Source organism: Penicillium oxalicum, chromosome II (genome assembly GCF_001723175.1).
Source record: "Penicillium oxalicum strain HP7-1 chromosome II, whole genome shotgun sequence".
In the NCBI taxonomy this organism is placed as follows: domain Eukaryota; kingdom Fungi; phylum Ascomycota; class Eurotiomycetes; order Eurotiales; family Aspergillaceae; genus Penicillium; species Penicillium oxalicum.
Window position 1 is genome coordinate 551,434 of NC_064651.1, and position 23,840 is coordinate 575,273.

Genomic DNA, 23,840 nt, shown 5'->3' on the forward strand with positions numbered 1-23,840 from the left:
TACTTTTTTTCTTCCCACTTCCTTCTAGAATGACTGTTGAAAAAGGTTAAACAAAAACGAGGTTCAAAGCGTATATGGCTTCGTGCAGTAGGTCAGTTTGGGGAGAGTGGAACGAATGAGCTTACGGAGGTAAGTTGGTGGTCACGTATACACTGTAGTCAGGGACTGGGGTGGGAGGGTTACCAGTGGATAGGAGACGCGGCCTGAGCACAGAGGGGTCCCTTGCGTGGATTAGCCTGATTCTTCTTCTTTTTGCAATTTTCCAACCGGATTTTTCTGTTGTCGTTTCTGTTGACCTGGGCAATCAAATACGATATGCCGTTTCGGGAGAAAAAAAGGCTACCTTCATCAAAACGGCCTCGAGACTATTATACTGTAGTTTTTTTTTTTCTCAATCCACCGTTGCACACTGGATATGAGTTATCTCAAAAGATTAATTGCTCGGCATACACCCTGATTCAATGTGATTTCTTATGACAAACCGAGTGTATGCGGGAGGACGGACGGCATTCATTCACTTGGAGATCGTCTGGGCTATGCCCGTCATATTTTCGCGTGAAGTGGGCCGGTTAACTTGCTACCGCCACTGAACGAGTCATTTCCCTGCAGGTAGACATGTTGCGAACAACAAACTTTGGATTGGAAAAAAAAAGGCAATTTCATTCGAAATGGATTCGATTGTTGTTCGAATTCCTTGGCGTTGTTGGGATACACGTGGTGTGAATGTCTGTGCGATCCGTGGCTTGAGCCCCGACTTAGCGCAACGAGAACTCTGTCTAGATGCATTGACTGACCAAGGTAGTGTTTACATTCGGTGGGCGCGGTGAGAGATTAGAGTTGAATTCATGCCGGGGTGATGATATGCAGCTTGGAAGCCTCATATGGACAGAAAAAATAGGGGGGGGGGGGGGGGGGAAAGAAAAAGAATGGTTCAAAACAAGACGAGAAAAAGCACACAACAGTGATGTGAAAGAAGCCAATCTCCTACAGAGTGAAATAGACAGGGAGAGAAAAGGGTATTCGAAATGATAGAACCCGATAGAAAGGGCCTATGTGACACCGCCGACATGAATGAATACTCTCCTTAAACCAATTGCTGTGACTCGTCGTTGTTGGTGATGCCGCGTTGGTGGAAAAACTGATAACGAAGCTTTACACATCCAAGCGCAAGGGAAAGGTAGGAGGCAAGCGCTCGACCACAGCAAGTGGCGCACAAACTCTGACGCCAACCACGCAGGGACTTTTGGCGGTGGCCGCAGTTGGAACAAAGAAAATGGCGCTAGGGCTTCGGGGATGCCTTGCCGGGCGGTTAACTACGCCTCGAGGCTGAACTTGTTACGGCTAGAACGAAGGAGGGGGGGCTCTACTTCACATTGATGAGTGCCCTGACGTCGTTGTTTGTCAAAGTACGATTGGAATTCCAAATCATCAGCCCTGCCCTGCCCTTTGATGGTCGAGGGTCAACGGCAAATGGAAAACGCGTTTGGACCCACGAGACGACCGACAACGAGTTATTACGGAATGACAAATGAGCAGCCACATGGGACGCTATGCTATTTGGAACAACCCTGCAGAGTCCGTGAGTGTATTGGATCTACAGACGTTACCACAGTACACATGTAGCCACTGTGATCTGTTAGTCCTGTTGGTCACCTATGTTCTGTCCGGTGCTGTTACCCATCCTGGACTCTCTTTTTTTTTTTTTTAACAAACGCGGAGATGGCGTGATCGCTCGGGACTGAGGAGTTGAGTACTATGATTGGTTCAGAAGGGGTTCGGAAAAAGGAGGCAGACGACCGACGTCCGCCAAGCCGAACCCACGGATCGCATGGTTCACGACAAGGGCGAGGGGATGATCATGTCGAACTCGAGATTTGCCTGACTCATGAGCAGGGGGAGAGGGGAAAGAGGCAGGGAAGGGGCAATTCCTTCCAACCAGCCAAATTCCTTCTAGAATCTTGGAAAGGTCGGAATTTTCGGAGCTTCGGTGGTAACACGCCTTGGCTGAAGATCACGTGGTGGATCGTTGGAGTATCTTGTTTCCGTGGGAGAGTTAGACACATCCGATCGTCCATGAACCTATGAAATGAGACGGTCAAATGACTCGTACGGTTCCAACGACCAACGAGATATTTAGTTTTTATTTGTTTTTCCCACCAGGGAGGTTATTGTGAAGAATAACCGCAGAGATCGAAGCAATCACCGTTCCATGGCTCCGCTCTCAACTCGTCAGGTCCCTGATACATTCTGAAAGCTGACCCGATAGCGTGCTCTCCCCAACGGTGGGTAGTTTGCAGGCATCTCGGCAGGCAACGACTTTGTTGAAGGTCTGATGCAACATACCTCGTCGTCTGCAACTTCGACGACATACCACTACGCAGTGCAGACAACGCATGCGCATAATGAGCTCAGTCATGATGTTTTCGATCTTCAATAGAGATGCGCAGATATATTGATAAATTGATCTGGCTCGCTCATCTTCCGAGTTGACGGAGCCCTTGTCTTGGACATTGCCAGGGTCGGTCCATGGATTAGAGCATTCAACTGCGTGTGCGGAGACATCTCTTGGGGTACTGGATGAAAGTCTCCGAACACGAGTGCATCCGTCAACCCGATTTGTCAGGGTCCCCATCGCGGCAGTTGTTCATTCTCTCTGCCAAAAAATTCCCGATCATCGCACCCATCTATTACGCTTGTATGATCCCCAGAATTCAACAGCGTGGCAGCCATGCTTTGCCTTTTTTTGTCTTTTTTTTCGCATTTCCACTCGACGATCCATGGACAGAGAGTGGAGAGGTCACCTGGAAGAGAGGGCCCAATGGGAGTCAACAATAAGAAGAGCGGACACAGCTTGCAGAATCCCAAACCAGGTGGACCGACCGACTGTCTCATCCAACTCGCTGTATGCAGTAGACTCCACCGTCCACCATCTATCCACCTATCCACGCACGGCGCTATTGAAGCCCCAGCACGATCGCGCGTCGATCCGCCAATGGATCGATAAGCACTGGTCAAGGTTTTGGCCGCCCCTCACGAACCATTGCTCCATCGGTGATGTCCTGATTGGGTCTCCTCTACGATCAGGGGAGGGGGGGATACAAGACACCTGCACTAGGCCGGATTGGGCCGAGACCGCTTTTAGGTGTACGTCCGTGGTGTGTCAGTATGGCTTTAGGCTGTGGTTCGAGGCGATCCCTTTTCAACGTGGGCAAATCCAGGCGATGCTGACGGGACTCGACTCGAAGGAGCTGCTTTGCTTGGAGCGGCTGAGTCTCGGTCCCGCGCCAATGCCGTGCAAATGGAGCCGGATTGTCGATGAGTATTATCCCAATCTTTTACTTCAAGACAGTGTTCAGTGATGACCGAAGAGGAGAGCCACGGTGAAGAAGCCTAGATACCATGGGTATACAGTGTGTTTGGCTTGACTCTTCAGAACAGAATCAAGGCTGATTCCGCAGTTCCAAAAGGATGGGTATACCGACCCAAACAATCTAGACCTTCCCACGAGAGAACAATATGAGTCGTTCAAATGACAGACGAGCGATATTCAGACCTGGATCTTCTCGACGCAATCCCAAGGGCTACGATTTCCCGACTCGGATGAGGTGCCAGGGCTGGGCACTGTGAGGGAAGTGGGCATTTAGCACGACATGACTGGATGGCCTTGGCTGAACCCCCCCCCTTGTCCACCACGCTACTGTACTGTAAATCACTGGAGGCGTAGGCTACGCCCACCCCTTTTACTGTCACCCGGCTGGCTTGCCGACCGGTCGGTGCCATCGTAGTCACGGGACTTTCTCCTCCGCCTTCCTCTTTCTGATTTGGCCAGGTTTAGCGGTGTCGCAATGGCGGTGACTCTGAGGATCGCCTTGTCCAACACGGCCTGGGGGAGGATGTTTGCACCCAGCCAAGATGTCGATAAGTAGATAAGAAGGTTGCTCGCTGTCTGGAAAAAGGTTGATGAGCAGAGAGGACATGTGACTTTGATCTTCTACAGACCCATTTCATAGATCCTCAAGACCATCTTTCATACCTGACCTGGGAAGACTAAAAAGGCTGATGGAACATTCACCCTTGATTAATTGAGAGAATACCAAAAAAAAATCGCATAGGATAACACATCAATTAGTCCAATAACTCCATAGCATGGTCTATCTCACGTCAAAGAACCAGCAATAGCAACCTCCCCACCCCAACACCACACACCTACAAAAGAGCGAATCCCCGACCTTCCCTCCCAGAACAAAGTCCCCAGTCACCTCCAGTCCCATTTCGTCGCCTCGACTTTACACCAAACCCCGGTGTTGGCTCCCATCTTTTCTCTGATCCTAGATCCTACCAAAGTTGGCAAGTCCTCAAGTCGTATTATGAGGCAACCCGACCGTCCCGATAAGCACACACACAGATCCAGAGACACGGGCTCAATCACGTCTCGCTCGTCGTGGGTTTCCCTAAACGGCCGACCAGGCCTAGAACTTAGCACTAGCAGGCTACTCCTCACTGTGTCCTGGGCGACATGGAGTCATGAACTATGTAGGAGTAGGCAACTATTGTTCCGAAATGAGACTAGTTCGGTTTTCTTTGGAAATTAATGATCGACTTGATCAGAGCCTGGGAAGTTGACAATCTAAATTGCGACCCGAGAAGGTGGGATGGGGGATGGGATGGGTAGTGGTACAGTAGGGGACAAAAAGAGGTTGATTTCTTTTTTTGTACTTTTGTACTTGATTCTCTGATGGACTTGAAAGGGATGTTAATTACTACTGACAGTGGATTGGAGGAAGGTGTACAGTATACACTGGACTGAGGAATAAGTAGTACCAAGCTTCCCCGCATCATATGAATTGACACATGCAGCCGGACTGTTTTTCCTTTCTTGGTACGGTCGGCGGTATATCACTCCTGTGAGCGTTGACTATGTATTACCATGCAGTATGTACGACCATAGCTAGTTTCTTTTTTTCACTTTTTTTTTTAAAAAAAAGGAAAAGAAACCAAAGAAAGAAAATAGGCAGACCAGAGGAAGATCTCATATTCAGCTCGTTCTGGACAAATTATGCACTGGTGGTGACTTTGATTTCGATTCCGATTTGGCTATCACTTTGATCTAATCGTCTCCGTCATCGGTCATCCATTTTGTGCCTTGGTTCCTTTTTTTTAAACCCCACAGGGGTACCATGAAGATTTGGTTTGGCACATGGGAGTAGGAGGAGGAGCAGGAGCAGAGAGAACGTGTCACAAGAGCTGGTCGGAGGTGCAGGGTAGCAGTAGCAGATCTCCGAAGATCAACCTCGGGTCGGAGGTCGGGTATAGTACTACAATAGGTATATCTGCAGGTATGAGGTGATGGATGACCGGATGGAGGAGGGTAGGGACAAAACTTGGTAGAGTTCGGTCGTGACGATCTTCTGGACCATGGATGAGGAAGAGGGGAGGGGGGGGGGGAAGGGATATTCTTCGGAAGCCCGTTGGTTTGGGTCCGTTCCGTAGAGAAAGAGACGGGAAGGGGAGGGCTGGGAACGGATCGGAGAGGATAAAAGGGAGTTGCAAAGGGAGAAGAAAAAAAAGAAAGGTAAGAAAGAAGGAGAGATAAGAATTCGGTTGGTTCTTGATGACTCCTCGATTGGTGGGGTTGCATCGATCAAAGTGCTTGAGAAAGGTGGATGGGAAAAGAATCCCAAGGGTGAGGTTCGCTCGGGGACTAGAAAATTGCGTCGATCGGGATAGAGAGATAGGGAATCGCAATGATGGGGAGTGTCTCGATTCTGTACGTGATCGCGGTTGATGTAGACTTCACTTTTGCACGCGCGAATGAACCAAGAGTGGGATCTATGCGGGTCCTGTAGGACTAGCTAAAGAATGACCGCGGCACTACGATTGAATCGGATTTTCCAACGACGACTACCGGGAATGCTCTCTTCACTATACAGAGGACCTTTGAGTCTTAATGAGAGAGAGAGGCATCTGAGCCAAGCCCAATCACCAGGAAGCAGACATGACCGGAATGACTAAGAAGCCTCGGTTCAGGGTTGACTCACCCCAGCTGCGATCTGATCATCTCGGTCGATCATCCATCCCATCTTGACTTGGGCGAAGGAAGCTTCGTCACAGACTCGATTTGCTGGTCCAGCGGCCGGAGGGAGGGGGGCCAGAGAAGGAAAACGAGGAGGGACACACCTCCGAACCGACCACATGGCAGTCGGTTTCAAAGCACTCGACCAGTTCGATCCAGCATTCGGGATCCGTTATCCCTGCAGCTTTTTGTCCTGGGTCTGCTCCTTGGGATTTAATTTGATTTTTCTTTTCCAAACAAAAAGAAGAGGGGAAAAGGCGTCGAGACATCCATGCACGAGAGGATTCATTCGGAATGGCCAAAGATCTCATGGTCATTCATGAGGCCACCCCGGCCTGGCCAGGGATGATGGCCCGGATGCCTTCTGGCCCTGCAGCCGGGGTGGATGATCCGGGAGAGAGAGAGAGCGCGCGCGAGAGAGCAATAGGAAAAGGACAGAGGGAGATCATGGAGTTGGCCATGATCCACCCCGGAGCGAAGATCATCGTCGATCCACCGAGAAGCGCAGAGTGGAATGTTTGGAGCAATGGAGAACGTTGAATCATGCGGGAATTGCGCACTACTCACGTCAGGGACGATGTTGTATGGTTGTTTCTTTTTTTTGTTCTGTTTTCCTGGATTTCCCTGAACGTTGTGTTCCAATCTCCAAAACGACGATCATCCATATGCATGGGATTGAACGCCACGAGCAAATAGTGGGATGGACATCCATTGGAGGTTGTTTACGTATGGAGACTAGAATCCCCCCCCCCCCCCCCCCCAAAAAAACCAAGCTACCCAAAATGTCTTGGAACACATGGTGATCACGTATGTCCCGTTTCTTCATGATCCGTGGCACGCCCCCCTTGACCATCGCCGCTAGAACAGCGCCTGGGTAATGACCACCTGGAGCAATGAACTGAGCTCCAACGATGGCTTCACGAGGGGAGGTTCTCTGTGTGGGGACGGACGTGGTGCCAGATGCGGTGACAGAGTCACGGGGGGATTGATGGAGGTGTTTCATGAAACTCTCGGAGCCACACGGAGACGTAAAAGTTAATCGGCGAGCGTTTACACAGAAAACGAAAATCGAGACAGTCGGGGAATACCGCGCTGGCTGTCTATCGCTTTCCTTTGCTGGCGTGTGAACCTTGGAGACAAGGACCCGGTCAAAACTTGGACAGACGGGGTTGAAGGTCCAGTCCATCAAGATCCATTGAGCTGATCACCCACCGAAGTCTAATCTCGCACACGAACTCGGGGCTTGAAGCGAACAAAAGCGGCGAAAGAAGGAACACCACTCCCAATTGACATTCTGCTCCTGTCAGAGTCCAGAGGAATGGACTCTAGAGGCAGCGAAACAGAAGAGGAAAGGGAAACTTTGTAGTGGTAGTGGTCAAAGTTTACTGGGCTGCCTTTCGCGACATGGCCACTACAATTGAGTTCGCGGGATGTGGACAATGGCATGATCTCCTCCCTCAGTCAGGAGTTATCTTCCATACTTTTGATGGTTGGAGCTGTATATTTTTTTTTAAAAAAAAAATAAAAGTGTCGCGGTGGTGACTGCTGGGCAGATGGCTAGATGTGGGAGAGAGAGAGAGAGAGGATCGTAGGGGAAGCAAGCCCTGGGAGAGGCTTGTTCAGAGCCAAATTCATCAAAACGAGCGGTTGAAGGGGAGAAAGAACTCATGGCTATCCTGTAACGAAATGCCAATATTATCCTCCACACTGTGAGTGAAGAGCATTGATCCCGTAACAACCGAGTGTTAGTGTAGCAAAGAGACTCCCTGACGGGCTCGACCAGCTCGGTGAGTGGTCGGCCCGGGGCTGTCTCCTGCTGAACCAGCACCCGAAGGACTCCATCGACCGGAAAGGTATCGCCCGTAAGTTCGTGTCAAGCTTCGAGAGGCAAACTCCCATTTAGTACGCACCTCCGACAGTCTCGCTCAGTACCCAGGCGACCACGAGCTATCGAGGATTGGGGGATTCCCCTAGAGAACCAGGGCCAGATGAAGCACAGTTTCTGATGACCGGTTCTCCCCTCCCCGGAGACTTGGACCCTCTTTTTTTTTTCTTTCCCTTTACGATCTTTTACCGTTTTATCTTTTTTTCCGCTCTTTTTCTGCTTTGGTTCATTTCCAGTTTTTTTTCGTATTTTTGATTTTCTCGGGTTTCTCTTTGGGATGTCTCTGTCCTCTGGTTCCTTTTTTTTCCCTTTTTCCCTTTTCGATTTCTTGGGGTTCACAGCCCAAAAAAGAAAAAGAGAAAAAAAATGCATTTCCTGAAATCACGCTAATCCGAAATGGGGGTGGAATCCTTTTCGATCCATTCGCTCTGGGTATACATTAATTCTTGACTCGCTCGACGTTCCTTTGCACCGTTTCCTTTCTTATACAGCGCCTCCTCCCCTTCTTCATTTTTCTCATACTTTCAACCAATCTCTTCTTTCTCACTTTTTTCATCATCCCATTCTCCATTTCTGCCCTAATCCCCGCACCACTGGACCCTCGATTGATCCCAATCTAGTCCATTGCATCAAGTACCCAAAGTGCCGAGTATCTCGACGGCGGATCCCAACTCGAGATCTGCAATCCGCCGCACCTCCCAGCTCGTGGCATCGGTGTTGGATATATATCATTCCCGCTTTCTGCCTGACTTTGGAGCATTCGCCTCGGAGGATCTCTCTCTCTCTCATATACACACACACACACATTCAATCTCAACCCTCCAGATCATATCGCCCATGATGAAAACATCAATCTCGTCCGATGTTTGGGAGAAGAAGAAAGCCATCATCGCCAAGCTGTATATGGAAGAGGAATGGCCTTTGAAGCAGGTCATCAAACAGATTCGCTCCGATGATTTCAACCCAAGGTATGCATACACCGGGGTTTCCCGTTCAATCCGAACCTACATCTCCGGCTCAATCATCGTCAACTCACTCTTCCCATAGTGAAACCCAACTCCGCAGCCGACTGAAGAAGTGGCGTGTCACCAAGCCCTCTCGTCAGACTCGCAAGAAGACGCAAGGCTCCGAAGACCCAGAGAGTGAGAAGGAAAGTCGCACATCTTCATCGTCACCTCGCACTAGCCGCGCCTCCCCTGCGGCTCGCAAGACACCCTCGGCTCCATCGTCCGCCTACCGCCACGACTGGACGGCGCACTCGGCGTATGGGCCGGTTGAGCTGTCCCAGCCAAAGTGGAATGCACACATGGGCCCCCATTTGACGACGCCCAGCCCCTCCGCGGATCACCACAGCATCATCTCGGATTCTCATTCCAATAGATATCCTCTGACCGACCCCAATGCCCCGGTCACTTCATTCGAGCAGACGTCCACACACACATCACCCGCAGCAGAGCACGTGATTCTCAACAACCACTGCGGCGGCGACGCCCTCGTACGCGGCATACTCGCTCTCACCCGAGTCGTGTGGACCCAGTCCAGAGGCATCGTCCACTTCGGTCATGGCGCAATGGCCGGCACGCCCCGTCTCTGGTGACATTCATTACCAGCCTGCTCTTCACCCCACGCAATGGTATAATTTGCCCCTGGAACCCCTGGGCTCTCCATCCGTTGGGCCACACTCGGCGGCACCCTTGACCACACCAGCTCAATCTACTGGCTACGCCATGTACCCTGGTCACAATGTCTACTCTCCGGGTTACATGCACTACGACCACTCTGAGTACCACCAGGGTTACGACTTGAAGCAATGGAAGCAGGTGCCATCGCGTCCACATGAATACACGGGCTATGCGAACCGATCTGCCTTGGATCGAAAACACGGCTACCCGCACGGGGGCCCTCCATCCGAGATGCTTCCCATTACTGCTTCACAGGCTGGTCCCCAGACCGTGATGTGTGCCCCAATGGTTCCATACTCGGGTTGATGAGATCCAGTTATCCTCGGATTTTCTCCTGGCAAACATCGCCCCCCCCCCCCCTTCTCCAAAGAATCACTGAAACGTACACGTGTATACGCCATCCCCCACGCTCTTTACCACCCCCCTCTGCTCGCTTTTTCCAAAGCCTTCACGGGGCCGAATCTCCTTTTTTCCTTTGTCTCTCCATCACCTTCATCCTACAGCCCTGCATTCTGAATTCGCACTTTTCCCCGTTCTTCATTTTTTTGGGCTCTGAAATCCATCTTCCTAGCCTCTCAACTTTTCACATATTTTATGGGGGGCGAAACCTCTTGATTGAACAATGACGGAAATGAGGTGGACAGCTTTTCATTTCGTCACGTTGATGTACCATGTACCACGACATAATCTGGTGTTTTGTTGGAAACCCCTTATGACCGAGGGCGGCTCTACTCCTTTTGACCTTTTTGCTTTTGAAGGTGGTTTTTTCACTGCATCTTTTGTCTTTTCTGGTTGGCGTCTCGAGTTGGGGATTGGGCGGCGCTCTCTCCGTGTGGCAGGTTTTGATTTTTTTTTTTTTCGTTTTGGATTGCTTTTGTTCCAGCACATCGCAATGGTGCTTTTGTGTGAATAAATGGCATTTTGGTCGAGCTGACCTACGACGGACATATACCCACAACCATTGGAGAACCAGGTAGTGGTTCCTCCTGGAATTTATTTTTGATACTATACCTACTATATCTGTTTTAATCACAACATCTCTTTTCATTTCTCACATACATTCTTGGAGAAGAAAGAAGATTCAATATCCCCAATGATGAGTAGAGATCTATCGGGGGGTTAGAGGTAGGGGGTTTGTTTTTTCTCTCCCTTTCTTGTTTCTTGGGGAGGTGAAGCAATGAGGTGAGATGCCTTTACTCCCAGCACCAGTGACACTCTGAGCTGGTCGAAAGTTTTCTTTGGTCTCTCTCACACAGGCAGAGAAAGATCAGGTCTAGATCCGTCAGAGACAACCAGTCCACTTGGCTATTCCTGTCTAAGCATGTCATGGGATAGGACAGGCAGACAAGAGTATAGCCCCGACTCAGCTTACGGAGGTAATGCATGCTTGGAACCAAAAACTACCATTAACCCGGATCTTTATCCAAAGAAGAGGAATTTAGAGAAGCCTCGACTGCCTAGGAGACTGAGCAGGGAGAGGGAGAGGAAACCAGAGTCAGCTGCAGCAACCCGATTCCACCCATCTTCAGCACCGAAGCATGGAACCGCGAGTCATGAGTGATGACCGGCCAAGAATGATCCACACTGTACCAATTCCATGGGACCATGGGACCAAGCAGGGCAGGACCGGCGCGCATCTACCATATGGCCGTACGGCCATATGGATGCAGCAACAGGGAGGGGCGAGAGGGGCAAGGGGAAAGGAGAACGCCATGTGCACCGAACTTTACCAAAAACAAAATCTCTTTCTTTTTTTTCCTCTCCCACTCTTTGTATATTCAAATTCGCAAAACGATCCATTCTGTGAACAAGGAGAGAGAAGGGAGGGGCGAATCCGCTCTTTTCTCATCCCTCCCCTTACAAGTCCCGAGCTTTCCAACGTACGATCGCCATCATGTAAATCCACACGTACCAAAGGTTCATCTGCTATGTTCAAAAGAGGCAATATGTCCGAACTAGTGAGGAAGTTCTGGACTCTGTTCGGATGATGGGACCCCTGCATGTAGTCATCTGCACTGGGATATCATATTGATATATGTCGGTCACTTTATTGTACTGTATCCTCCATCACCGTGCTAGCACTTATATACAGATTACACCATTTTTCATCCTCTACTCCCGTCCAATGCCGTACCACGAGATTAGACTGTAGTCTATAGATATGGTATCCTGATGCACTGCGGGATTATACTCTCTGCAAATATATGAGCGCCAGTCTGCGGTCCTGCCAGCAAGGCCTCACTTCGTTTTTGGGGGAGGGTCTTTCGTTTCACCGGGCTTCACGATTCAAGTCCACATTTACGAGCTCGTCGCTATAAGTTCCGAGGTTTTTAGAGTTTTGGCAGCGTATTCGATGGATACTGGATCATCGGCAGATTGCATCGGTTTTTTTTTTTTTCTTTTCTTTTTTTCCTGTCTATTTTTTTTCTTCCTCTCTCTCTTACTGCTTTGCTTTTTCTACTAACGGTGAGGCTGGGTATAGTTTCAAATTCGTGGGGGTTAAGCGAGAGTGAAAAGCCAAAAAAAAAGAAGAAGACATACATAACATCAAAGGAATACGACTGGTGAGAAATCAGAGTGGACGTATATTCCAGAAGCTGTAACCCGATTTGCCACTTGAGGGATCATTCTGCTCCGAATTTGGCTCAGTCAACACTACACGCATCTTGTCAGTCTATGCACATACGGTCCATTTCTCCGTCAGTGTGTGCTTAAGGTCCAAGTCATGTGCGCTGATGCGAGACGGTCATGACATCCGGTACAGGCGGGAGAGATTCCAATTTGTTCCGCGTCCCGAGTACTCCCGGTGAATTTGTGCAGCGTGTCCGGCTCAGTAGTTACTCGCCATTCATTCATGTTAGTAAGTCGGTTCTTTCTAGTAGGATACTGTAAGAGATAGATACAGGCTTTACAGGGGTATGTACATATTGGACTTGCGGTAAGTACCGTCTATGTATCGATTATTAAACTACTATGTGCCATTCATCCTCAATGATGAACATTTTTTCATCCCCCTTTCATTTCCATCTCCATCTCCAATCCTAGCTCCGGCTCTCCCCCCGGCTCCGGCACATTGAGCTCAAGCTATCCCCGCCCGATCGACCATCCATTCAAGAGAGTGTAGTTCGCGGACGGTGGACGATCGTGGAGCACCAAAAAAAAAGACTCACAATGGATACTTGGACAGAATGGATCATGCTCCTGACCCTATCGGAGCCTATACCTAAATCGTTTATATTCCCGAGTCTTTCTTTCCACTATGTTCAATTATACAGTCCACCTTGAGCTGAAATGCACATGTCACGGGCCTATCTACTATATAGTATGTCCCAGCTGAGTGGTACTGTGTAACTATAGATGGGTCCAGTTGGGGTCAACACACAGTACAGAATCACCTATAAGAGTACCGAAGGATCAATAAGCAGGTCGGACAGAGAGCTCGCTCGACATTTGTCGTTTATAGAAAGGATATGTGGGCACGTGGTAGGGGGAATCTCCCAATGGTGTAAGATGACTTGGTACCCGCTGTGCAACCGGTCGATAATGGGTGGTCTCTGGATTTGGGGAGTCTCTAGCTTCTAGTAATCTATTGTATGTGTGCAATTTGTGCCAAATTCGCGCTTTTTTTTGTAAACAGTCATATTATACAAGAGAACTGTATTCATGGGTTGTTTTTGTGTTTGCCCTCGTCCGAGCCTTTGGTGTTTTCCCCCCTTTCTTGTTTTTTTATTCCCCTTTTGGTGAGACTGGATGTGGAGCTGTATGGTTTATCGTTTTCTTATTTACAGATGAGCTGGTTGCTCTGCCTTTTGAACAGGCAAGCTTTGTATACCGGTTCTATTAATCAGAGATATTGTTAATTGTATGAGTGCCGCTGTCCATCTCCAATATGTTCATCCCAACTACTCCGCTCAACTACGTTATACCTCTACAAAACTGAGCCAATTATTATCTCTATATCACATTTAAATCGAAGAGCACCTTTTTTGGGGGGGAAAACCCCATCTTAATATATCAATATATCTGGCTATTTCTTGCACGGCCAATGACACAGGTGGCGAGTGAGCGGAAAAGGGGGGAAAGAAAGGGGAGCACGCCAGAATTAAACAGCGAACGCGGTGGATAGATGCATGTGGCCATCCTGTCGGTCGTATCGGCTTTGGCAATTTAATTCCCGGCATATGTGCTGATGCAGCGTATGGACGACGGTTTTGGAAGGAGACTCACATTGGACATTTAATGGAAGTCGGCATCGCCTTCAAGTGCCGAAGTGGATGGGATGAGATGGAGATCTTGTGGAGACATTCCCGGCGACAAAGCCTAGAAGAGATATAGTAAGAGAACGAGAGGCAGGAGCAAAGAGTTGTAGGTGGGTAATTCATGTGTACGCACTATCTCTTGATCGATATGTTTTGAACTTCATTAGGTAGTTTGTACCCTATACTCATAGTCTATGGATCGAGGATGGCGGTGGTACTATGTTCACTTACTACTCTCCTCGTACTTCTCTCTATCCCTGGTTACTATAAACCTTCCAGTCTAAGCCCTTCCAATCTCAAAGTTCAAGCTCTGCCATCCATCTTGCCATTTTTTCTCGAATTGGCTTCATCTCAATCGAACAGCCAAATCACTCTTCTATTACTGTATTCCACCCTGACCCCAAATTCCCTGAAACCCAGCTAAAAGCTCCATAGACCTGGTTTTCCCAGCTCTTATCCACCGCACTGTCCACTCTGGTGACTGTGAGTTCTCCTAGGCCCTTGCAGGGTCCTACCTAAAAGGGCATCGGTCCTTCAAGATCCAGAAATAAGGGTCCACGTCGATGCAAATTTTCTTTTTCTAATATTGGTTAAGAGATGCCTTCTCCCCCCCCTTTTGGAGGAGCTGTTCCGGATTCCGAAGGTGAATAGGTATAGGATATCCACAGCTTCATTTCCATTGTTAGTCACGATTTGAGGGTGGAAACCAGATTGAATGGATCCATCCATCGAGGATGGCCATCGCCACAGCCACTGGTGGCCGGGGAGGAGAAGGAGAGGGGGGAAAGCCAAGAAAGGAGCAGCAAACCTACTTAGGTGCCCGTGTGTTTTGCCACTATGAATCACATATTCGGCAGGGATCCGAGAATGCTGGCACGGGTATTCCATTTTGTTTTCCTTTTTCGGTCAGCATTGAACAGAGCTTGGGGCTTATTTTGGGAACGGGGGAGGGCGGGAGTGGGCTGAGACGAAGTGGGACAGATCGAAGTGAAACTCGATGGGACGGGACAGGACAGAAATCAGTCGAGAGCTGACGGCAATTCGGGTTGGAGATGAAGATCAGATCTGTGTCTCTGGAAAAGGGAAAGCGCGAATTGAAAGATGCAAAATTTGCGGTATAATTCGGACTAGTGCCGTGTCTGGACAGACAGGTTCTAGGTGTGGTGGATGGTGATGGTGATGGATTCCTTGCTCGGGTGTGGCACGGTACTGTATAGGCTCATTGCGCGATGGAGGTGTGGGTAAATACTTCACAGGGTGTTTCTCGTTTTTGGGTATCTTGAATGTGAAGTGTGGCTTTGTGCGGACGATTTGAATTGGACTAGACTCGAATGGACTCGACTGGACTCGACATGCTGAATTGGATTTGAACAGGAATAGGAAAGGCAGGGGAATAGTTGTAAACGAGGAGTCAGGAAGACCTGTGTTGCTTTGTAGATAGCGCTGAATTTGGATAGATTTGGTTGAACTGATTCATAATTTTACACGTGAACGGGGGAATATGAGCTTGAACATATGAGGAGCTTTTAACAAGGGTTGGGGTAGGTTCTGGTTCTATTACGTTGTACCACTCAGGTCACAATGGGACTTCAAGGGTCCCAATTCACAAAGACTCCGAGCTTTATCTGTGCGTGTTCGCCTCTTTCTCACAGCAGTGGGGTCTACGTGATGCTTCTCCATTCTTTGAAACAACCGATCGGGGGAGTTGCGGCCCAACCTACCCCGTTCTCTCGAGAACACGTCCATCTTTGGAATCGAAATATCAGGCCGGATGCTGTTTCTATCATAGGACAAGCCTTGAATACTTGCTCTGTTGCACTCTTCGAGTACTACTTCATGCTAAACCTTGTGCGGACTTTGAGCGAGAAAGATGCAAAGCTGCACAAGGACAAAGTTTGTGCATTACATATTCATCTTCTAATGGGCATATTAATGGGGGTGAGAAACCGTCGAATAGAGAGTTGGACTTAATCATCTTCTACCTACTGAGATATTATGTCCCAGATATAACTACGAGTTCCGAGATTTAGATCACAGGCGCGTCATCTTAGCGGTAAAAGTGATTGTCGCACAAGAAACTTCCAGATAGGCGTAAAGAGACGATATTCAAAAGAAATAAAAGAGTTTCTGTAGATATTCACACCCCACAATCTTTGACCAGGACTAGAGTACAACAGCACATCATGAAAGTAAAGCAAAGTGCGGCAGGCCTTTCTCATCGCGAGCTCTTTAAAAACAGTCTCTTGTATCAAGATGGGTCAAAATAGGATACAATGCTCGCCGTTGGTAGATCAGTGATCAAGCTTTGCATTCGGATTCAAGCTTACTGCAATCTTCAGTATTTTTTCTTGTCCTGGAGAGCCTCGAAAATCTCATTCATGCTTGCACGATGCATTCAGAAAAGCCGAGCTAGGCAGAAATTGCAACAGGGATGCATCATTGACAATTAAATTAACACATAGTCTGTCTATAGTATTGGACTTCTGTGAGACTGCTTGTTTTCTTGCAAAAACTATAGCATGACATACAGTCCCAACTGCTCCCCTTCAATCCACAATCCCGAGTCGGAGAAAAGTCATTATTTGTGAGAGGGAAAAGTGTAATTACCCAGGCATCGATATTCTCTTGCATATTGTCAGTATCCATTCGTCTGTGCTTATGGTATCAGATTATCCAAACAAATGATGAACCAAAGGCTTTTTTTTCTCTTTTTGAATCATCCGCAATTGTAATCTTGGACACATATGCTATGGCGTGGGATTGTTCTGCTGTGGTTGTTACAGCCCTACGGCAAATCCGAGGGAAGCTAAACCAGCGCATGACGAGTTTCGAAAATATATCAGAAAACGTTTCTTTTCTATCACATGAGTGCACATTTGGCATGCATCGTGTGAAGAGCTCGGAGCCTACCTAATCAAGTTTGGAATATTGACTCATCCAGCTGTTGCCGGTAAATTGATCACCCAACGTTCACGATTTGGAAGAGCTGTAGTATCCTGATGGCTAGGGCTGTTGACCGAGAATGATGCAAGAATTTCAAAATGAAGCATCGTACAGCAACACCATATTTATCTGTAGGGCTACACCTGGTGATAGGAGGAATCAATGTCCATCGACAAATCTCGGCCTCTCTTGCCTGATTTTCATCGAGATGTAGGCGGGCTCGGTGAACCTTCATTGCAAAGTTAGGTATCTGCGAGTGGTGAAAATATGAGGAGGAGAATAGTACATATCTGACAATTTCTGATGTGCCCGGCGTTGACTGTAGTCGCAATAAGAGAACATGATACCTAGTCTATCATACGCATATATCCTTACCCAATCACCTTAGTATTCATTGTGTGCTCTTTGTAAAAGGAGAAAATACTTTTCATGTCAATTTAGAAAAGCGGGACTGGTCTCATATCAAAAGTCTGAATTGAATATTCTTATTTTCAAGTCGAGAGACTTTTCAAAAACCAAGCCACTCACTTTTTCGGGGAAGCATTTCACAATAGCTCTTTGCCAAGGGAGAAAAAAAGGGAAAATTTAATTCGCGTTGAGTCAGTCTACAATATACCAGTTCCGTTCAAAAGTATCCGGGCAGTACGCGCCCTCCCTACAAAAGTGACGATGTCTGAGAGGTCTCAACTCGAGAACTTATACAACGACTATAAGCAAAAAGCCACTTTATTATTAAGAATCAGTAAAATAATATGCTCAGAATATTAAGGCCTAGTATTTTAGTTCAGTAGATAATGAAAATTATATTTATTATAGGCAAAAATTTGCATAAAGTATTTTTACTCGTAGATATGTGTAAAAGCTATCGCTAAGACCTCTCAAAATTTGACACTCTCTACTCTATCATAGTTTTCTCAATAATTAGAGTCCTAGAAGTAGAATAAGTAATTCATACTAGCTATTTATATATCAGTGATAATATTCTAATAGTAGTTAGGATAGTAGGATTTGCTGTTGCTGAGAAAACTGGTCGTCGAATATCAAGATTTAACACATTTAGAATAGGAAAAATGGCACTGTCCGGGAGCTTATGGAACGGATTGTAGCATGTCAATTAATAACCTGCCGTGCACCTAAATTCATTAAAGATATATGAGGATTGGATTAGAAATTACCTTTTCAGGGGCGAAAAGCTTTCTGCCATGCCATTCGTATACTGTCCTGTCCTTGACTTTGTGGTCCGCTAACCCCTGCCGATGGATATCCGAAAAGATGCCTCGGCATCTTCCACGCGGGGAAACCATCTCCCCACAAACTTTTGCCCGTCCTTCTCTCCACACTTTTACCATCTCTCGACAGTTCTCATCAATCTGATCTCATTACCTTCAAACCTGACCCCGAAGAAAAGACTATACATCAATTGAGTCCAATCCATCTATTTTCAAACCATAACACCCACCATCTATACACAACATGCGTGCTGTTCAAGTCAAAGAATATGTTAAGGTGCTGCCTGCACTTCTGTTTCTCTTCTGGCTTACATTTTGAGAATGAGACTCGTCTTGAAGGATGAACCCATTTTTCATTTACCCTGCCTCTCTCTGTTACCCCGTTCAAAATTCTCCCTACTTTCCTCACCAACTGACACTCTTTGATCCACCACCAGGGCCCTGGTGATCTCACCGTCACCGAAGTCCCCACCCCCAGCCCATCGCCAGACAAATACCTCATTCAAATCCACTCCGCCGGCACCAACTTCTTCGACATCCTCCAGATCCAAGGCAAATACCAACATCAACCTCCCCTCCCCTGGATCGGTGGTGCCGAGTTTGCAGGAACCATCCTCGCTCTCCCCACCAACTCCTCCTCCACTTCCTCCCGTTTCCGCGTCGGCGATCGCGTCTTCGGCGCCACCCAAGGCGCCTACGCAACCCACATTCTTGCGCCGGAAAACACCCTGCTCCCGATCCCGGAGGGCTGGAGCTTCGAAGATGCAGCCGGTCTGTTCGTCACCGCCCCAACCTCGTACGGCGGCCTGGTGCAGCGCGCAGGCGTCAAGCCCGGTGACTGGGTGCTGGTTCACGCTGCGGCTGGAGGCGTCGGGTTAGCCGCGGTACAGATTGCCAAGGCCAAGGGGGCGACGGTGATTGCGACGGCGGGGACGCCGCGTAAGCGTGAGATTGCCAAGGAGTTTGGCGCCGACTACGTGATTGATTATACCGATGCGAAGAAGTGGGAGGAGGTGAAGGCGTTGTGTGCGCAGCACCGACAGGGCAATGGCAAGGCGGGCGTGGATATTGTGTATGATCCCGTGGGAATGATCGAGGCCAGCTTGAAGTGTGTGGCGTGGAATGCGCGCCTGTTGGTGATTGGGTTTGCGGCGGGTAAGATTGAAAAGGTGGCGTTGAATCGGGTGCTGTTGAAGAATGTGAGTCTGGTGGGATTGCACTGGGGGCAGTATGCCAAGTTTGAGACGGAGACGGTGGGAGAGGTTTGGAAGGGGATTTTCGATCTGGTGGCGCAGGGCAAGTTCCGGGGTACGGCGTTCAAGGACGAGAGTTTCTCGGGTTTGGAGAGTGTCTCCAAGGCGTTGCAGGCGCTGGGTGGGCGAGAGACGTGGGGGAAGGTGGTGGTGAATGTGACGGGAGATGAACAGGCGAAGAGCAAGCTATAGACCTGGTGCAGAGAGAGAGACGATGCATTGTCGGAGAGCAGGAGAGCATACGATGTAAATAGATCACTTGGGCAAAGGAAGTAAGCCGATATCCATCAATATGGAGGCATAAACAGTGTCATTCTCCGAAGGGTTCGAAGGTATCATCACCTCGGAATTACTAAAATAAAGTTGCAAATATTCAGCAACGTTGGAAACGAGTCTATGCGAAACGCATGCCATTGTTGACTTGCTTCGGGTGTGCTCCAGGGCGTGTTCTGTTGGAAACTGCATCCAAAACTAGGAGTCTGAGCCGACAAAAAGATCCTCAACATGACAGGCCGACCATATTAAGATAAAATAAGACGATAGATGCGCTCGCCCTTTCTGACTAGACAACCTAGATCATGTCTAGATAGGTATCAACTGGCCATGGATACCTCAATCTCTTTTCTACAATGCAGCAAAGAGAAGAGTCTTTGCGCATGAAGCCCTTGATGTCCTCCCCTTCAGATTGATCCATCGTGGAACAGCAAAGGCAAAACAGTACCTCGGTAGAAAAAGTAAAAAAAAAATTTAAAATTTAATCAAGTATTCCTATTCCAACACCAAACCCTATCTAAGATCTATCCCGAATAATGTAGGTGCGCAAGGAGTCATGTTCTTGTAAAAGAGAATTCCCGAGAGAAAAAAAAGCAAAGAAACATAAGATGAAACCATCTTCCGTTCCTCTCCTCCTTTCCCAAAAGAATCCAGAAAAGAACAACATGAACTATGAAGGCCCTGAGTAGATCTAGCAATCCATTTCCCAGCAAGAGGAAATAGCATAGAGGGTCAAAAGCGGAATCCAAGGACTTCTTTAAAAAAAGAAAACCTTCGAATCCGCCCAATCACCTCCGTCACTCTCGAGATTCAGCTCCAGTCGGTCACGGCCACAAAACGCGGCGCTGTGGTGACTGTCCTTCGGTGAAGAAGGGTCCGTAGGGAAAGGCGATCCAGAATATCAAAAGACTGGATCGGGACAGCTGAGTCGAGGAATTGCGTAATGTGTGGACTGGGGATATGGGGAGTGGGATGGGTCGTATGGAAATTGAGATGTCGCTCGAGAAACACTCAATGCCATTCGATGATTATTAGGGGGGGGAGGGAAGGGCAGATGATGAGTGAAAAGAGGGAAGATAAACAAAGCCATGATAGGACGAGTTTATCTCGCTGTTCATGATTCATAGAGTGTAAGAGCAGTCAACATGGTACAGAATCGCATCAGATTCAAGCTCCATGTACGTCTTGTGCTCTGTCTGCCAGAAAGCAGTCATCTTGTCGAGAGTTGTGAAGATGGTGAGAAGAGAAAAAGCGACGGAAGTTCCACTTGGGGGACAAGTCACATGCCCACACCACGCGCGGACCGGCAGAATCGCTTAGTGCTTAGTCAGTAGGATCGTGACGGCCGGGCCTGCTTTCTACTGTTCATATGAAGCGTAGCTTAACCAGCCCCCTTGACTATCGTCATGAATACGACGATATAGTAGAACTAAGAGTGAAGTGCACCTAGCTAATCATCTATATTCTATCTAATCAACAAGCACAATGACTAACCATTTCTAAGCTATCAGTAGAATTGCCAGGCATAGACCGACCGACCAGACCGAGCGATCTCACCGTCAACTCTGGCTTTTCCATGCACTAGACGACAGAGTCAGAGTATCAAGCTCAATAGGTAGTTTACAGTTTACCAAAACACAATCAGTTCCATCAGGTACACAATAGCTACTTTCATCAGCTTTGCTTACAACATCAATAACATCTTGGTAATTTTCGAAAAAGCGATTCTTTAGGTTCTCATAGTCATATTCCCTACCAAAAGCTATTGGATAACGCCTATGATACACAAGTTAAATATCAAAAGGATGTCCGGTCGTCTACAAAGTTGTTGTCTTAGAAGAGGCACTGAAAAGGGCACTGAATTCTCTCTTTAGGAAAAAGCTTGCATAGATATCTCTGTTGTACCTATTTTCTTACAACCACTAAATTCATATGGAATAGGGAAAGAAGATAAAACTATGCCATAATATGAAGAGGAGAGCGCTCGTTAGAAATCTAGCTACTGCAACATTGAAGGTAACTTCCATCCGTAACTACCTCCCTGGTACCAGCTAGTACCTACTGGTACCTGACCTACAAGATGTGTAGGTACTGAAACCAAGAAGAGAATGCCTGCAACCGGAATTTCAAACCCCCATGATACATATAATACAGAAAAGAGAAAAAAGAGAGAGAGGGAGAAAAAGAAAAAGTAGGACTCTTGTCCTCGTATTCTCACACATTCACCGAGAGTGACCGGAGATCCGGAAAGGCGACAATTCATCTTCTTCAAAGTTGACGAGTCTAGTCCTTGAGAGTGGCTTCGTATCTATAGCAAGTAAGGGAAGAAAAAGGAGGATAGGTTAGTAAAATGGTCAAAAAAAGGCCAAAAGCCCCGGGGAAGCCAAAATATTCACAAGGGGGAAACTGATCATCTTACCTCTTTCCACGGAATCCCCAAACTCCCCAATTACCACAAGTCACATCATGAGGATCCATATCATTCAAATCCCACCGCAGACTGCGGAAGATATTCTCACCCGGTTCCAACAACATGTCGAATTCACCGGCACACTTCTCATGGACCCAGTTGATATCTCGCTCCATGTCCCACTGGGTATAACCCGTGCACAGAATCGGCACCTTGGTTTCCAGCAGCTGGGGCAGAGTGCGCGCCCACTCGTGGGAAGAAGCCGGGTGGCCGAGTCCCGGGTGGAACAGCATGAAGCAGTCCAAGTACGGGTCAAACGGCTGGAAGTACTGCGCCTCGTACATGGTGTGGAAGTAATCCACGTAGGTGGTGATCTTCATCTGACCACCGAGACGGTCCTCAACGATCCCGCCGAAGGGATTGGAAGGGGTCCGCTCGGGAAGAGGGAACTCGGCATCGCGGTTGGCCATTGCTTCAGGTCCGATGAAGACAAGGTGCAGCAGGGCACGCGCGCGGGAAGATGTACGAGAGCTGCAACCAGACATCGCGAGGAAGCGAGGACTCGGCGCGCGCTCCCAGGATAAAGATTCTTACAGGAGGCGCCTTCAAACGTAGACCCTTAATGTCAATGTCTTCGCCGGTTTTGGGAGGATGGAGAGAATAACGCAGAGCTGAGAAATATCGGAGGAACAGGGAAATTAGCAAAGGTTCACACAAGACAGATACATCAAAGGAACCATATCTGTGTTCGAAAAAAACAGGAAGGAGGAAAAAAAGGGATCCTTCAACATACCGCTCATACTCTTCAACCCCTCGGCTGTCAATCGGTTCTTGCCCCGAACACTATACGGACTCAACTCATGCAAGACACTCGCAATGGTTTGCGGGTACGTCAGCATGCGAGTGACCTGACGCATCGACCGGTCCGAATTGATCGCCTCAAACTCCCGCGTATACATGTACGTATCCCAATTGGTCATATTGATCACGTAGTTATCGTCCTGCACTCCCGGGTACAAAAACTCAGGGAAGAACCGGCCCGAGTGCAGATCGTGATCATCCTCATTGATCTGCCGAATAGTCTCGCACACCTCCAGATGAGCCTCAAAATCATCCATCCAGTGGCCCTCGGAACAGTAGATCGGGACGCCGCAGTCGGGACATTCGAAATGCGAATGAGCAGGAGGCTGACTCGATTCGTCCGTAGGGGAGGTCTTGCGAGCTTCCGGGTCATAAGGGGAGGAAGGCACGCGAGTCTGTTGGTGACTGGGGTGTGGGCAAAAGGCGTTCTGCTTGATGAACGCGGCGCGTTGGCGAATTGCAGGTGAAGGCGAGTTGGTGAACGAGTGGAAGAGGTTATCGGGTTTCAGGAGGGCTCGCGAGTCGACAGATGTGGAGGCTGCGCGCTGAGAGAAGGATTTGGGTGCGGCTGGGGAGGAGGAGGACTTGATGGCCGTTTGATTGGATTTGGCAGAGACGCCATTCCCCTGGTCGGTGGGAGCTTTCACGCCTAGAATGCGCGGGCTGTTGCTGTTACGTTCGGAGCCGAAGCTGCGAGTCCATGATGGGGAGATGGTGCCTCGTCGGCGGGAATGCGAGAGACTCTGTAAACGACCGGAGTGTCCAGCTGTGCGGACACCTTGCCGAAGCACCTGGAGGCACTGAGAACAGGTATATCCTCCTGCCATGGCTGATCGTTGCTTTTTTATATTTTCCGAGGTGGAAGTCGTGATAGTTCGGCGGGTTAATGCGGCCGTTTTTGCAGCGGCATAAGCCGGCACGTGACGACGCGGCCATGGGGAGCGATGTACACGAAAATCACAGCTAGCGAAA

General features: G+C 48.5%; 5 protein-coding genes across 5 annotated transcripts; 4 read left to right on the plus strand and 1 right to left on the minus strand.

Moving 5' to 3' along the window:
• Positions 1-3,315: 3,315 nt before the first annotated feature.
• POX_b02116 (uncharacterized protein) lies at positions 3,316-3,495 on the plus strand (the record flags this gene model as incomplete). The annotated part of the gene is made up of 2 exons (XM_050111033.1): positions 3,316-3,380; positions 3,468-3,495. The coding sequence occupies 2 exons, from the start codon at positions 3,316-3,318 to the stop codon at positions 3,493-3,495; spliced, it is 93 nt and encodes a 30-aa protein (XP_049971379.1).
• A 5,303-nt stretch (positions 3,496-8,798) lies between these two features.
• On the plus strand, positions 8,799-9,946 carry POX_b02118 (uncharacterized protein; the record flags this gene model as incomplete). The annotated part of the gene is made up of 3 exons (XM_050111034.1): positions 8,799-8,926; positions 9,006-9,453; positions 9,503-9,946. The coding sequence occupies 3 exons, from the start codon at positions 8,799-8,801 to the stop codon at positions 9,944-9,946; spliced, it is 1,020 nt and encodes a 339-aa protein (XP_049971380.1).
• Positions 9,947-12,811: 2,865 nt separating this feature from the next.
• On the plus strand, positions 12,812-12,925 carry POX_b02119 (uncharacterized protein; the record flags this gene model as incomplete). The annotated part of the gene is made up of 1 exon (XM_050111035.1): positions 12,812-12,925. One exon carries the CDS (start codon positions 12,812-12,814, stop codon positions 12,923-12,925), a length of 114 nt encoding a protein of 37 aa, XP_049971381.1.
• Positions 12,926-18,315: 5,390 nt separating this feature from the next.
• Positions 18,316-19,516, plus strand: POX_b02120 (uncharacterized protein; the record flags this gene model as incomplete). The annotated part of the gene is made up of 2 exons (XM_050111036.1): positions 18,316-18,348; positions 18,509-19,516. 2 exons carry the CDS (start codon positions 18,316-18,318, stop codon positions 19,514-19,516), a joined length of 1,041 nt encoding a protein of 346 aa, XP_049971382.1.
• Positions 19,517-22,012: 2,496 nt separating this feature from the next.
• Positions 22,013-23,695, minus strand: POX_b02121 (uncharacterized protein; the record flags this gene model as incomplete). The annotated part of the gene is made up of 2 exons (XM_050111037.1): positions 22,013-22,596; positions 22,801-23,695. 2 exons carry the CDS (start codon positions 23,693-23,695, stop codon positions 22,013-22,015), a joined length of 1,479 nt encoding a protein of 492 aa, XP_049971383.1.
• Between the last annotated feature and the right edge of the window lie 145 nt (positions 23,696-23,840).